The sequence below is a fragment of the Homalodisca vitripennis genome, chromosome 8, assembly GCF_021130785.1.
Source record: "Homalodisca vitripennis isolate AUS2020 chromosome 8, UT_GWSS_2.1, whole genome shotgun sequence".
Taxonomy (NCBI): Eukaryota; Metazoa; Arthropoda; class Insecta; order Hemiptera; family Cicadellidae; genus Homalodisca; species Homalodisca vitripennis.
Window position 1 is genome coordinate 124,196,589 of NC_060214.1, and position 17,455 is coordinate 124,214,043.

A 17,455-nucleotide genomic window follows, 5' to 3' on the forward strand; every position below is an offset into this window, starting at 1 on the left:
ACCAACACACTTTATTTTGTGACAACATCTCATTAAATTGATTAAAAATTTTAATTAACAATTGATTGGGTCAACCGATATATTAAGCACAAATTTCAATACCTTAATATTTTGAAGACATGTATAATATTAAATTACTCATTACAATTTATTTTAAATTTAATTCATTATAACATTTACTAGTAATTTTTAGTGTTGCAATAATTATGAGTTCATGGACTAACGTGAGAAACTTTCTTTTAAATAGCTAAACATTTACATGAATTTACATTTTCGAAATTGTGAACATTGAAATAGATATGGAATTGGAAATGATTAATGAACCCTAAAATATACTAAGTTCTTAAAAATTACTTACATTTTATTCCACTTCACACTTATTACGCCTAGAGATATTTTTCCGCACACAAACACAAACACTAGCACTCCCGAACCTCGTTTTTCGACTTCCCGTCCTCGACCTCCCCCTCTCTTCCTTGTTCTTCAGTTTTTGATGTTCTCTCCCGCCAGCTCTCCAATGGCCACGCCTATGCCAAATCTCTCCATCATAATTGGTGAGTACCAATTTTTCATATCAGCATGGCTGCCCCTTACATCGTCGCACGGTTTTTTTTTATATATAAGCATTTCCGCTGCTTAAGCAAGCATTTCCTGTTTGTTCACCATCGGCGTCTGGGCGGATGTGCGTATCCACTTACATCCGGAGGATGTTTGTCTCGAATTGTAATACAAGACTTCCTTTCCAGCAACTATCTGTACATCGATTCTATGAATTTTATTTTGCTAATAATTACATATGTCTTACAGATTCTTCCTTCATATATATCTAGTTTTTTGCAAAATTTCAAATCTATAGGTCACGTTTTTCTCGACATATTGTGTAGATATTACTTCGTTACCACAGTAAATGAAGATATTATTGTGAGGAAATACACCATCTGGCAACTGATATTAATGATCTGCATATATTACGCTCTGTCTCGCTTGCATTCGGTACGTCTAATAAGCGTTGCCAATTGCGCTCCTGGTTTAATACCTATTACGTGTTCTTGTATTGACTTGCATGGAGATTATTGAAAGCTCTCAACATTATGCTTTTTTCTTACAGAATCATGAAACAGTTCTTGAAATAACTAATAATTGAACAAAACTGTACTTTATCTAAAAGTTTTTATTGTGTATTGTTGGAAAATACTGTAAATTATATTTCAATATTATATTCTTATGACACATAAGTTATGGAAGAAGTAAATAAGTTAATATTGATGTCAGTTAGAACAATGGATTAATTTCAATCCATGCAAATAATATAATAAAATTATTAGAAAGTTCCTTGACAAACAAAATATTGAAGGGGAACAAAATTTTCCACAAATTTATGTTAATGCTAAAAGCATCTGAATTAGAATCTTTAATTTACCAACAAACTCAAATTAAATCATCGGAACTCAATAATAAGAAACATGCCTTTCGCCAAAATAGTATCCTGACGTTCCTATCACTTTAAACATTTCAGTGGCTTTCTTTTTACAAACGATATCCATCTTCTCTTTTTCAGTAATGACTGTACTCATAATTATTATTCTTTAAGAAATAGAAACGACATGGTCTATACGATAAAATATATTATTTGGGAACAGAGTCTATATTTTTGCTTGTTATACATTTTGAATGTAAAACAAAAGTCATTTGACAGGTATTTGGTCTTCCGATCATATGTTAGTTTGGTTATTTAAACACATATGTGAAAGAAACGGCCAAATACAAAATAATTGAATCGTAAAAAGTGAGGGCTCTGTGGTGTAATGGTAGCACATTCACCCGGCAAGTGAGAGATCCGGGTTCGAGTCCCGGCGGAGCAGGTACTTTTTGTGATTCAATATTTATTGAAATTATATATAAATATATATATATATAATATATATATACACTCCACGATTCAAAAATTTGACGCAGTGTGAATCTCAGGAAGAGTCATATTAAACTATTTGTATTGCATATTATGAGTAAAATTTGGTTAACAAATGAAATTCTCTAAAAAGCTGACGTTTTGTTATGTGTTTTATAGTTATATTTACTCCAACAATCAGATCACTAATACACCTTACGAGTACCATTTCATCACTCAAATATTGGAGTGATAGTATGGATGTCTGATAACCTAGTGTCAGATTTGTCAATATTGACAATGAGGCACTGCTGTGTGACAACAGTTTTGGTTTACTTAAGTCTCCACGTGTGTTCCGGTGACAAAACAACCTTGGTTAAAGAAATTCTCTGTGAAATAAATGAAATTACTAGTTTCTTGTTAGGGATTTATTTTTAACTTGTTAAAAAATATATACATTAGATTAAAATGTATAAAAACTAAAAATTTACGTTTTTATTTTCCTAAACGCAGTAACATGTTTCGGTAAGGATGGATAGTGTATTTATGTATGAAATTGGAAGGATAACGAACCAATACTCGCTGTGAGAACACAGAGCCAGAAATCAAGCCAGATCTAAAGCTAGATTTATATACCTCATTTGTTTACTAGACACAGAAATCCCTTCATTTTTCATACCATGTCTGATAATTGAAAGGATGTAGGTTGTCTCTCTCCATTACTCACTCTACACTTTAGTCTACTTCAACAATGAATCACCTCAATTATACTTAATTTATTTTAACTTTTACTTTATCAATACGTGTAATTGCAAGTAAATAACTATGCTATATTTTTAAACTTAGTATGACTATAGAAGATAATTGTATTTCAATAACACCAGTATTATGATTAATTATTAAGGCAGCTTTCAAATATTAATAAAGAATAAATCAGCTTGCATTGATATGGATGACACTGGGTTGAGCAACTATTTTCAACTATTAGCCTATCAGTTTGAATTGTGTTTTATACCGTGAGAAATAAAATTGCCTTAATAAATATATGCAGGTAAAATGATTTTTACAACCAAAAGATAGATTTTCTAAAAATTAAAAAGTAGGAAGGGCAAATAACACAAATGTTAATAGAATCTGTGAAACATCTCCTTAAAGTTTTATAATGTAATTGTAATAAACCACGGGTAACTGCTGGTATTCAATAAAGCACAAACCGTTTAGAACACAATTGTTTACATAAACGTATAATTGTCCCAAATGGTGTTGAAATACCCTGCTTGGTTGCTATTTATCATATCAAACATTCGTCAGTTGTTTTGGAAGAACTCTTCAGTGACATATGTGCAATCATTTGATACAATAAGTTTTATATGATTATATAAGTATACATTTTTTTATTTTAAACTAGTGCTTATAAATTAAAAATTTTTATGGTGCTGCAATAAATATCAGGATGAAAAGTTTCTTCATTTTGAAATTAATAGCCCCTAAAACAACCCGAAACATAAAAAAAGAAAAATTTAGGTTCATCCCTTTACATAAATGCATATAACATACGAAATTCGGGCAATTTTGAGATCAGGCTCAAATTAAAACACTAAGGAGTGTTGAACTGTTTTCAGTATTTAATAGTGATTGAAGAATCGAATATTTAAACGAATGGAATATGGTGTATTGTGTATTCAGAAACACCCTTGTATTCGAATACTTTATCTGCGTTGATTATTTTTAACAAATAAATCTAGACTCGGCTTACTTATTTCCCACAATCTGTTGCTTCTTGGTTATTTAGATTTGCCCTGCCAAAAGTTTTGGAAAATCCTTTACCTTTTTATGCTTCCTACAAACTTGTCATACCCATTATTTATGAACTTTAGAAAAGAATATTTGTTTTACCAGCTACTTCAGTCCAATCAGAAAAAACTATTTTCTACTGCAGGTTTTATTACCAATTATCGTAGGAATAGATTGAAGCCAAAAGCTGAGACATATTTTTGTGTTTTTACACAACAACATTAAATAAATATTCCATTATTCGTATTGTTTAATTTAAAATTTGTCATATTTGTCAAAGTTAAAATTTTGTAATTATTTATTCCTCAGTATAAAACTCCCGTCAATTATTATTTTTAGAGTCCAGCTATTTATATTAATTTTATGTATCCATTAAACCCCGCCTCCACTAATGAGTATTTGTATATGAACACGAATACCACTCTGGAATATTTTATTTTAATACTATTAGTCCGAATGAAAGAGTAATGCGGGAATTCTTCTAGAGAAATTGTATTTCCTTAACAAAAGTATTCGAATTCATTTTGAGATATTTTAATACGTGAATACCCGGGCTGTAATTGAATAGTATTCGATTCTCCCATCACTAGTATGCACACGAATTATACGTTCAAGTGGTGGCATGTATTTTATTTGTTCATGACAGAATAAAGTCATCATTTTAATTAAACATGATTCAAGAAAGTACAGTTTTTTATATCTTCTTAAGGGTAATACATACTTTATAAATAAAAAAATTTCACTCCCCCCAGTCAAAGTTTATGTACGTATTGTAAAAATTGTTAAAACTTCTAATAAATTCAACAGATTCATGGCATTGATGAAATTATTTCCCATTTGCTTTTTTCAATTCTTACCACTCCTCGGGAAATAATGTAATACACACCTAGTAGTTTTCTCTGTTAATCCTGTCTTAAATGGCTGTGACTAAACATTTCTTTAAAATATATATAATTCTTACTGACTTTTATTTTTGATAATTTTTCTCTTTCCTGTATGAAAAGATTTTACATGTTAAAATCTCGTACGATTGTACTTAGTTTGTAACAAATTTATTTATTCTGCTATATTTACGTTCTCATTATGGTTGCCTATAATAGCAATGTAAAACGTTCACCCTTATCTGAATTTCACAGAGGAATATCAACCTCAATGTTGCCTGTAGACGATTCATGCATCATTTGAATAGTAGTATATTGATCGGTTTGTGTTTTAGATATCATGCGGATAGACCAGTGACAGGCTTCACACACGCTCAGCCAATAAAGCAGTATTATAAACCACTTTTTGATATAACTGTTAATTTTATCAAATACAATTGATAATGGAAGGTAAAATATGATTTAAATGAGTACTTTTTAATCTCAAACATCATTATGTACCTTACTAAGTTAAACGGCCTTATATACACTCAATTATATCCGGATAATTGAAATGGTTGAAGCGACAGTTTATCAGTTCTACAGCTGGTGATCGAGATTATTCTGTGTACCGCATAAATCATCGGATGACATTTCTGTCGATGCATGTCAACAAGCAAACTGTGATATCTCCCCCAAACCAGCTCGTACTGGTTAGTTATTGTAGTGTATTATAACTGTTTTACAACATCGTGGCTGTATTAGTCTAGGAGCATAGAGCCGATTCGCGATGTAAAACCGCGTAACTTCGTATTTCTTGAATTGCATAGAGATATGTTTTCTAAGAAAAACATCGATGTAAAGATATAAAACGTGTAATAAAAAATGTGATGTAATAATATTTTGTTATTATGTTTTCCCTTATATTTGTTAGAATAGAAATAAATGTTATAATACCCACAGACAACTTGATAAAGAGACAACTTTTCAGCTTTCAGCACAAACTTTGTTTTTCTTGAATTCCATAGAGATATCTTTTCTAAGAAAAAACATCGATGGACAGATATAGAACGGGTAAAAAATGTCATATGATAATATTTTTTATTATTTTTCCCTTATATTTGTCAGAATAAAAATAAATGTTATATCACCCACAGAAAACTAGATAAAGCGAATAAGAGACAACTGTCAGGGTTAGTAAATGGATAAAAGCTCGATGGTTCAACAGTTTTGCGTGTCAAACGGTTGGGTTTAAATGCTGCAAATAAAAAAAAATAATATGAACAGAGAAAGAAACGTAGCTTTATACTGTTAACTCCTTTAAAGCTGTCCTATTGAAGAGTACCTTTCGTTTTCGGTGTTGTCAGCATCGTAGAAGCAATGTTTAGTAAAGTTATTTTTATATATTTTAATCTTACAACAAAGTAAAAAGTAATAAGCTTAATGCTGTAGATGGAGCTTATATTGGTCCCTGTTCATACACGATATAAAGAACATTGCTCCCACATTAAATTCAACAGAAAAGAAAAATCTGCCGTCGCACACCACTGCATCAATACTGGACACACTATATCACAGAAAAACTTAAAACTATTAAAACATGTTAACACTCCAAAATATTTAAATGCATGGGAGTCATATTACATAAATCAAACAAATACAGATGATCTATTAAATCAAGAAGATGGACCAATTCAAAATTAAATATTACTTAAACGAAGATTACAAAAATAACCTTCAAAATTTATATAGTATAATACCAGTAATAATTTAATTATATTTACACGCTACGCCACACAGGACAAATTAAATCACATATGTTAACTATTATTAATAATCAAATTTACTTTTTGTATTTACTTTTGTGATGTGTCAGAAGAAGATATCTTGGATATCGAAAGGACTCACAAAACAATAAAATGTATTAAATGTTGGTTTTATGTTTTTAATATAATTTAATAAGCTTAATCTTAAATGAGTATTGTTACTAAGCAGTTTCCATCTGGAATAATTGTGGCAAAATGTTTTCTCCACCACTTTTTTTAGCTTCCAATTAACGAGGTGAGTAACCGGACGGTCTAAGACAAAGCCTGGTGCAATAAACCCAATAATCTTAAAAAAATATTTCATAGAAATATACAAATTATAGAAAACGTACGCTTAAGCAAGACATTTTTTTGACTGGGCAGAAGCGAAACCTATCACACTAGGGGTCGGAATAATTTAATGTCTGCCTTTATAACTGTCGACGCAATATCTCGTGTACAAAATTACCTGTAGACTATAGATTGTAGATTAGTTTATGCATTGGTGACACCATGTTTGATGACGGGTCATGCCACTACATGGGATTTGGTTGTATTTCAGTGACTATTTTTACGTTGTTTTATATGTATACAATAAGAAATTCTCCGAGTAAATTAATTTTTAAACAAATATTTTAGATGAGCATAACAATATGACTTTTTAACATGAAACATATTTATATAGCCTAACTATCTGTGTGGATTTTAAATTTAGCACTAAAATTAATTTCCACTAGACATGAATGAGTTTTATAATGTAAAAAATTTGTCTTTTTTTGTCTGCAGGAGGGTGAAAAAATTTATTTTTTGCGCTTTTTTCATTCTTATATGTCACAGGACAAATAAGAATGAAATGAGCATGCAACATCAGCGAAACCTGATAACCGACACTTTTTTGCGTCCAAGGCATGCAATTGATTTTTCGTTAGAATAATTTTCTTTTAAAATTTACAACCCTAAATCGATATAATTTTCAAAATCTACATGAGTAAATGCATGGAAACTCTGCCAGTTTAATAACAAAGCACTAATAGAACGCCTATGGTATAACATTTTTATAATTTAAGGGCTGTAGGTTTTACGAGTGATATTTATGATATGCATAATGCAAAGTGCATAAGTAAATCGGCAGCATGTTTATCGTTGCCCAAGCGGTGACATTGAGTTTAGCTATACCGTTGCACTGTTTGTACAGATGAGTTGTTTGTACAATTGTCGCGAATTCTGCCGCTTTTCCTCAAAGATGTGTATAAAAGCCAAGATTTGAGCTGCTGTGAGTCAAATGTTCCTCATTATTGATTGTCTGCTGGTTTATCGGCTTTGATTTTACCAATAGTACTCATTCTGACACAGAGTAAGTATCCGTAAGCGTTTGTTACAAAATGGTGCTAACAAGTATTGCATATGAATTTTTAATGACATCTAACCATCGTTTACATCGTTGATATATTCTATTGAGGATCTTATTTCAATGTTTCTATAACATATTATATACATAAAATCCAACATGATAAAACATTTATGTAAGTATAATTTTCTTAAACACGTTTTTACGAATACTTAAAATGTTAAAATTAGATCTTTCGAAGTGTTAAAATTTCAAGCAGAATATTTAGGATTAGTTATAATAAAACTATTACAAAGTAGTAATTCCCTTGATTTGTAATAATTTAAAAGTGTTATTTACATGAATATACGATGCTCATGGATCCTCACAAAAGCAACCTCTATGTTTGGCTTGCTTAGGCCTAAATATATAATTCGGAATATTAATTGAATTTATTACGGTATTTAGTAACATTGAAAAGGTGAAAAATATTTTATTCCATTGTCTCTTTTTCAGAATAATTTGATGATAATAAGCCCTAATTGATGACGTATAATTTTCAAAAGATGCTGGCTCATTATAGAACTTTTAAATTTTATCCAAAGATTTTTTTGCCTAAATGGCCTAAACGCGTTCATATATGAGGTTGTTTATATTTTTATGGTAGCGATATTGTTTTAGAGATAAAAAATGTGACCCTCATTGTTACGATTTCATTATTTCCTTTTGAAACTGTAAATTCTTAAAATTAGATTTAAAACTTACTTTTACATAACTAATTATAATAATTCATTTTTTATTAAATTCTTTGGAAATCGAAGGGAAGATTCATCAGTTAATCTAATACCAACAACTATCGTATAATGGGATATTGTCAACATGATATTAATGTGAAGCTTATGCGCCCTTAATGCATTGTAATCGTGTAAATGTCCAGTCCCATTATTTTGTTACTATCTCAAAGTTTTTTATTAAATTTAAATTTAAAATATTTGAAAACTAATTACTTTTATATAGATGCCTACCTCCCAGGAGAGCCTACACTAGGATCATCGAATACTGATGTGTTACCTAATGAATGTCCAGTAGTGGCACATTACTGATTGCAAATTTAGAGATACTGGGGCAACATATGATAGGTCTATCGGTTTATTTGAACGCGAAGGATACTGTTTGATTGGGTGGGGCTTAATTAATGTTTTTAAAGTTTTTAAAGCATTAACATGAAGGAATAAGGTTCTCCATGCCCGCTCTGCCTTCCTTTTACGAGTTGATGATATGATTGGGATATAAAACTCTATCTCTCCTGATATAAGTGCCTCCCTTCTGTCAAGATATCCTGTCTCCCTGGAAGCAGTACAAAAGTCCTTTTTAGCTAGTCTTCTCCTAAGTAAACAAGAAAAAGAGGTAAACGAGTCAATCCTAGCAGGACATCTCAGTAACGTTAAACTACTAAAAATTTAACAAAGAGGAAACTTTTCAGATAGATATATGGTTATGTTCCATTATGTCTTATTGATAATGGTTGGTATTCTGAAACTAATTTAAATAATTTTGACCAAATATTTTCAGCAACACACCATGCTGGTTCCCGAAATGTTCCTGCTACTACTGGCAGGTGTATCAGCAGGTCCTGTGGAGTCTACAGATGATGCGGGTGATACTATTCGTAAGGAAATGCCTTTTTTATTTTTTGAATCCTACATTTAAGGTACATTTAACTTTATTCTTATATTTTTTTATATGTATGGTATCAGATGATACAATTATGCAAATGTTTGACAAATAAACTAACTGTTTGGTTTTAGGCGTAAGGTGATAATCTGTCTGTGTTGGTCCATTTTAAGAATTTTGAAATGAGTTACTTTAGTAATATTCAAACATATACGTTTAAAAATAATAAAGAAATTACTTTCCATAAAATTGGTTCAATCGGCCTTTGATTAGTAAGTTTTTACGACAGAGCCATTCCCTAAAGACATAAATTTGAAGTGAAAAATTTGCAATCCAAAACAAAAAACTATTTTTAGTAACATGTAACCCTTTTAAAATTAACAACATAAAATTTGTTTACCAGCTCATACGAGTATCAGTATGTACTTTAGCTACATGTAGCTTCAGGAAGTGACGTTTTAAATACCTTGTGACTAGGAAATTATAATTTTTAATGGAATACTGTTTTATTAAAAGCACAAATTTATTTTACTGAAACTTTTTTTCACTCCATTTACAAGACGTCTCTAAATTTTCCTTCAAATTTCTTACAATCTACGTGACATTATTACTAAATTTTTTTCCTTCTTTCATTCTGCTAAACTTTCACTCTATAATTACAAAGTGATAATCCAACTAAAGACCGATTGCATTTCCTTAACTTGTTCACATCGCCTCTACATTAAAAACCCCGAACATAATTTTAACTCTGTTTGATGTAAATGAATCCAATTTTCAGCTAAGCACGAGCCTTGGGAGAGCACCGGCCTGTTCGAAGGCGATATCATGGAGCCTCCCGGTACACTTGTGCACCGTAACGCTATGAAGGATAAAAGCCTTCGATGGCCGAACGGCGTCGTACCCTACAACATCACTGAGGACTTCAGTAAGTATTGCTTTATTAGGATTTGGACCATCCTGAGTACATTCTTTCAACGCAGGGATTTTTTATGCTTAATGGTGCTAAAAGGTACAATCTAACTTACACATTTTATTGACCTTCTTGGGAATCGAACCTATGACCTCTCGGTTAGAGATCCGCAGCTTTACTCCTACGCAACGGTAAAGTTCTATGCACTTTCTTTCATATTGGGTCTAGACCATATGGGTTTATTTTCAATTGGTCTTCCCTTTTTAATTGATATCCCCAACTATTTGTGTAATCTTGCTTAGATAAAATTGGTCACAAAGGTTTCAGGCTTCACAAAATTGTTGGAGGTTTCGAGATCAGCACTCATCAATACAGCAAGGCAATGATTGTCTCATGATTTGAACGCTCACTGTAACTCCATTAGCTGGAACAAGTTAATTAGACCAAATAAATAATATTAACTTAATTAGTCCTTTATTTTAAATTTAAAAATGGCTTTTGAACTTCAAGAGTACCCATATATTTTCATTTTCGATTGAAAGTGCTGTTTATGATACAATATCATTCAAATTTTGCCAAGCGCATACTGGTAGTACTTAGAATTTCTACAAAAATAAATGTCTTGTCTGAATTGTATCCTTTATTAGTAGATCTTAGTTTTTAAAAAATTGTTACAATACTATGTGAACCTTATAGCTTCTATTTTTTAAGGATAATTTATATTTAATGTTAAATTTATGTTTTGGTATTACCTAACTACAACAACTATTACAACGTAAAAGTTACTACTCACCTGTCAGTAAGAATAACCGGATATACGGATGAATTTGACATAAATACTCACATCCTCATAAATTAAATTCTGTTTCAGCTGAGGAAGACAGGAAAATCATCCGAAAGGCCATGGATGAGATCGAGGCCAACTCCTGTGTGACTTTCAAAGAGCGAACAGTGGACGACTTCGACTACGTGCTGATAGGAGACGACTTGACTAGACCAGGCTGTTGGGCCGAGGTGGGGAAGGTAGGGGGTGCCCAGACCCTGAACCTGGGAAGGGCTAACTACTGTGTGTACTTCAAGGGCGTTGTCCATGAGCTCATGCACACTCTAGGCTTCCAGCACCAGCAGAGCGCCTCTAACAGGGATGACTACGTCAAGATACTCTGGAAGAACATATTGCCAGGTACTATGTCTATCTCAACGGATTATTTACACTTTAAGTTCCATAGATCCGCGTCTGTGATATTCATCATCCAAATATGTTTCCTGCTTGCGCTCGTTATACATGTACATAATTACCTTAGAAACGGGGTCTCCATTCATCATCGATGTACAATACATTCATTAAATTCAATGGTGTGCCTATTGTATTTTAAAAATCAATACTATCTGTTGATATGTTATGACTACAACAAAAAATAACCGTTTTTTTCCTTTTACCTTTACCTTTACCTGTACCTTAGACAAATTTAAAAAAAATTAAAGAATAAATATTCTTTTCCCGGTCTGTTAAAGAGCAATAAAATAAGTGACGCAATCAAGGCAGTACTTTACATATTTCAGAAAATTAAAATTGACATCACTGTTCTTAATTCCTTTCGTTTTTACGTTACTCCTTTTCCTTACTTGATCTAGGGAGTGAGACTTTACACATAGTCACTTCCGATTTAGGAGGAAACAAAGAGAGGAAGTATACACAGTTTTTATTATATATTTTGGCCAGAAAATGAAGTCTAAATGAAAAATATTTGGGAAATCAATAAGGACATTGTTTAAAAATCTAAATTATAAATTATCTTTATTCTTATTGAAAGCAATGTTTTTTCCAATTAGTCTTTTAATAGAAAGACAGGTATTGAACATTTAATTTTTATGTTTTAAGATGATATTGGGTTTCAGTCTTCTAATCATTAAAAAATACCTCTAGTATGTTGCATCGTCTTTATTTTCCTTGTCGCCTTTCATTTAATCATATTATTTCGAATTACCCATTTAAATTTTAAAAACTTTAATCTTAAATCATCCTTATTATATATCAAATTGTAATTTTTCTTTCAAATAATGTTTTGGATAAAGGTAATTTAAACACATTTACTATTATGAATTTTTATGAATGACTTGATCAAAAATTTTAATTCACAGTTGCGGATAAGATTGTTGTGGTGGACAGCAATATTAAATCTTGTCTCAAGGTATGTTAGTTATTGCTGGTACTATAAACGTTTCTTTAAATTCATCATCAAATCATATTCCAGGCAAGGGGTATAACTTTGACAAGTATGATAACTCCATGATCACAGACCTTGGAATTCCTTATGACTACAACAGTGTGACACATTATGCCGCTGATGCGTTCACCAGCAACGGAAAAGACACAATTGAACCTCTGGTAAGACACTTTTTTAAACCAATGTCTAAGTTAGAATTACTTAAATCTTATACTCGCTATGAAGGGTCAGTTCTTGCTGGGCTTTGGCTGTTAGTATAACATAACTAAGCACAAAAATCACCGATGAGCTGCAGTTGGGCAGCCCTTGCAACACTCACAGGAGTAGGAAATTACTGAATAAAAATGTCAGGATAATGGGGTAAAGGTTGGTAATGTTTCTAATTTACTATGGGTGGTGTCTATTGGAGCGATTAGTGCTAACTTATGGTTTCTTGCTGGTATAAAATAAAATAAGGATGCATACATTCTTATATTACATTAATACATGTCTTTTGGTCCAGTTCCTGTTTAATGGTAAGCCATATGTGTACGATGAGTGTATCCCTATTTCTTCTTTTTGAACTTTACTGTGTGTTTGTGTTTATACGTTGATTTGTTAGTGTTATTTGCCATTTTATTTACTCTGAAGACGTACTTTAATTTAACAATTTGACATGTCTTATACTGGAAAAATGGTACTGAAATTAGTCACCACTGACATAGAAAGTAGGACTAACGATGGAAAGGTATGTAACCTTACTAATTTTATAATCAAATATCAATGCGGACGCTAAACATTTATAGTTTCTTGCAACTCTAAAAATTAAGGAATGCCACCCTTTTACTGCTTTGATTGAAAGAGGGTGCAACAGAATTTGTCTTTACCTTCTTTAAACGTGATGTAGCCAATATTTATGCCCGTGGTGGATGTAACTCGGAAACTAAACTCACCAGATTTACAAGTTATTAATATACTGTCGCCTAGTAAACAGTGCAATGGTTTTTAAGGACTCATCTAATGAATTTTTAACTACAAGATAAGTTCTTTTTACACCTAAATCACTTGTCTTCTTGACCTGAATGAACAAATAAAAAATCAAACAAAGTACGACGAGACTTGTAACATTTCCACCCCATTGATGTATTCAATATTTCTTCTATTTTTGTGCGTGATGATGACATAAGACCATCACTTACTTTCATCATCGTGTTTTAAGTTAATTTTACTAATCTAGAAAGCGGAATAGAATGTGTGCAAGTTTTAGAAGCAGTATAAAACATTTTAACGAGGGATAAATGGTTTTTCAAAGTTCATGTTTTTAGAAAATTATCTAATTGTGCTTCCATACCATTTTGTAAGATCCAAACGAGTTAATTAATTGCGCAAAATACCATAATTTTATTGTTGGTGTTTATTTTTTACATGACGTACTTAATCATATTAACTATATTATAATGATGTCACAAGTGTAATGTTAACGAATGATCTCACCCTTTTATGGTTCCAGGAGGAAGGAGCCGTGATATACAATGATGGCCATCTCAGCAGAGGTGACATGGAAAAACTGAACATCATGTATAATTGTAACATCATATTTATATGATAGTCTCAGTTATCATTAGTTTTTACACCATGAAGAATTAAAAAGGCCTTCAAACTTTAATTATTTTTTTTTTCAAAGTGTGTCCCTTATAACCTCATCTGTTTATTGTGGTATAGTGCAAATGTGTTACAGTAGGTTTTCTCCATTTGATTTTTTCATGGCGCTGGTAATAAAACTTAAGGCTGTCATAATAATTTAATTTGTATTGCTACTGTGGCTGCTCGATCCTAGTGCATTGGCTAGTATTTTCAAAAGGGGAGATTTACCTGCAAGTTTTAAGCATGAAAATGGAAAAACCCCCATGATTGTTTGTCGTGTCACTAATAAATTAAGGTAACCTTTTAATCCTTATTTTATGAATTGGCATTTCTAGTATGTAACTCTCTTTCTTATTTAAAACGAACTAAAACTAAAAAATATCTACACCCTGGCATGAATAGTTAATGTACGAATGATGTTATTTCTTTGAATCTCTGTCTAATAACATTAATTGATACCAAATTAAATTAAGTGTCCCAAAAGTAAATCACATCCATCTTCACTAATGTTATTAATAAACCATAATGGCTAGAATAATAACTGAACCTCGTGATGAGTTTTTCGTAACCTGTCACATTCTATATCCCTCCTATAGGCTAACAAATGTTAGGTATTTTTTAGTATGGCTATCTATCGATCCGAAAAATACCGACCGAACACTTAATATATTTTTATGAGAGTATAACTCATAAACTCTTTCTTTTAAGTTCCTTACAAACAAGATCTGTCGATCATCAGACACCAAAAATTATAATTTTGTAATGTAATTCATCAAACTTTTTTATTTTAAATTTGTTGGTTCTTGTAAACCTATCCTTTCGGAATAAACTAAAACAACCCACGGAAGGTGGTGGTTTTTAACAATTCCCCAAAATATACAGCCTGTTCTACCCAATTATTGTTGGAATAAGCAGAGAATGGCTCCACTTAGATTATAGTCATTTTCATTAATACCTCGCTCTAGCATATCTTATCTGTATATTACTTCAAATAATAAAATAATACTGATCTCTACCCTTGCAAACTCTTATTCGTAACTACGCCTGATAGTGTTCTGATACATAGCAGCAACAACTTCCGGTCTTCTTTTGGAAACGACCAATCTCTAGAACATTCACCAATCTCTCTATGTATTTGACACAATTATCGATACTCCTGAAATGTGGAAGATACTATTAACCTGATCATTTATCACTTTATGAGATGTGTGTAGAGAAATCGGATATTTTAAGAACCGAAAAATTACCAAGAAATTTACGGACTTGAAACTGACGTAACTAGGGGTTTCCATTAATCTTATAAAATCTTGTATGGTATTTAAAACTCTAGTAAATATTACTATACTTGAGCAAATATTGGAATATTTTTCATTCTAACATATATTTTTTTACACTTACTTTTGCTAAAAACACCATCCAATACTGTACTATCAGATTAAATTATAGCGATAGGTCCCATCAATGATACAAAACCTAGATCGCGCTGCGAATAGTTGCTTCAATCGGTCTTGTGATTTTTATATATTTTTATATTTGGGTGATCCTTAATATTTATTATAACCTAATAAGAAACTCACTATAGGTCATATTACAAAGTTAGGTCATATATATTCTTGTTTATTTGTTTTTGTTCATTACGGTATTTAGGGTTACAACAAAAATACGAATAAGTTAATGATTACTAAAATAATTTTTAGATTTTTATTTGGTGGACGTAAATCGAGGTTAAAGAAAATCCTCAATGGATAATACTTCGTCATGTACATATTATACCCTCTTATTACTAATAACCATCGTATTAAATATATATAAGGCTCTCGCGTTTTAACAATTGACTAAGTAGTATCTTATTTGTTTGTTCAATACTAGAGTATGCTTCCATAGCAATGACGACAAACAGATCGATTTAAACGTTTGCCTGATTGCTATTCTTACTTTATACTTATACCATTAAAACATGTCTTTCATACACGCTCTAAGTCCTTTCCAAATGCTTAAATATAACTTTGAAGAATATCTAGCTTCTTTCATAGATAAACTTCCACTAACTGTTGTTAATATTAGTGGAATCGTTCAAAAGCGAAGATGTGAGAAGGTGTTTGCTACTATACTTGCATGTATTGGCATGTATGGTTTGGTCTTTGGTTTACTGGTCAAGATTCAAGACATTTATTCCTTCGTGATAGTTTGCGAAAATGTTATTCTAGTTCCACAACTTTGTTGCATAATTTGGCACTTTTGGATGCAGAATGAAAACAGCCATGTAACTCTCCTAGATATCAAAAGTGATGGACTTGTCTCAGTGCAGGGTAATAGTTCAATGGATCTCCTTCTGGTTCTGGGACTCATCTACCACCTAATACTCTGGGCTATCAATTTGATGGTGCATGCTTACATCTATTTCAATACTCCTCTCGACATGATTTTTGTTATCACATGGATATTTTCATATGACAACATAAGTCAAATGCTCCTCTTACAGTATTTGCTGATGAAGAGGTTGCAAGTGTTAATGCCAAGACTACAGGCCGGAGAATTTTTGGAACATTTTGAAGCAATCCGTAGCTTGGTGCGTTTGAATAACCGTGTCAGCGAGTTCTACTCTTGGCTTGTTACAACCGGTTTCATGTTGAACTTTGCCACAATAATGACAATCATGGCAGGTCTATGGATGTGCTTGGGCTTGAAGTCCGACACAACCCAGTACGATCCACAAATTTTCGTGTCCTCTTTAGTGGTAATGTTGAACAACGTGAGATTGATATCGCTGACAGTCGCTTGCACCAAGATGAACTCTCTGAAAAACGAAATACAGTGGCAACTTGATCGCTTCATTACAATCCACAGCAGTCCGATGCCTTACAGAAGGCGGTTGTTGGTGTTCCTGCAAGAACTAGAGCATTTGGATATGCATTTCACTGGCCAAGACTTCTTCACAGTTGACTGTTCCTCGGTAACCTTAGTGTGCGGGCTGATGCTGAATATTATGATGGTTTTTGTTCAGTTTATGTAGACGTAAGGTTCTCTTGAGGTTGTTCTCTACTGTGTAAAGGGAAATACATATAAACATAGTTTTACATCTTCAAGAACTAGAGCATTTTGATATGCACTTTCCTGGCCAAACCTTCTTCACAGTTTAATGCTCCGTGACAACCTTAGCATATTCGCTCCCAAAGTTTACACAGGCTGGCAATGTTGTTCACTCCCAAACTGGACATTGTGCCGCTTGGGAGCCAAAGTGCTAACATTGTATCCGTATACTATAACCAGAGTAGTGTATAACATATTCGCTCCCAAAGTTTACACAAGCTGGCAATGTTGTTCACTCCCAAACTGGACATTGTGC

At 32.1% G+C, this 17,455-nt stretch overlaps 1 protein-coding gene across 1 annotated transcript; it reads left to right on the plus strand.

Moving 5' to 3' along the window:
- The first annotated feature begins 7,634 nt into the window (after positions 1-7,634).
- Positions 7,635-14,131, plus strand: LOC124367175 (zinc metalloproteinase nas-13-like). Its single transcript, XM_046823826.1, has 6 exons — positions 7,635-7,701; positions 9,247-9,343; positions 10,127-10,273; positions 11,130-11,441; positions 12,514-12,647; positions 13,976-14,131. The coding sequence occupies exons 2-6, from the start codon at positions 9,256-9,258 to the stop codon at positions 14,069-14,071; spliced, it is 777 nt and encodes a 258-aa protein (XP_046679782.1). The 5' UTR covers positions 7,635-7,701; positions 9,247-9,255; the 3' UTR covers positions 14,072-14,131.
- The last annotated feature ends 3,324 nt before the right edge of the window (positions 14,132-17,455 follow it).

What these genes read in the sequence shown, in the direction of transcription:
- LOC124367175 (XM_046823826.1), top strand. Translation starts at nt 9,256, where the DNA reads ATGCTGGTTCCCGAAATGTTCCTGCTACTACTGGCAGGTGTATCAGCA. An exon ending in TGATGCGGGTGATACTATTC is followed by an intron (nt 9,344 to 10,126) that starts GTAAGGAAATGC and finishes TCCAATTTTCAG; the next exon opens with CTAAGCACGAGCCTTGGGAG. An exon ending in AAGACACAATTGAACCTCTG is followed by an intron (nt 12,648 to 13,975) that starts GTAAGACACTTT and finishes TTATGGTTCCAG; the next exon opens with GAGGAAGGAGCCGTGATATA.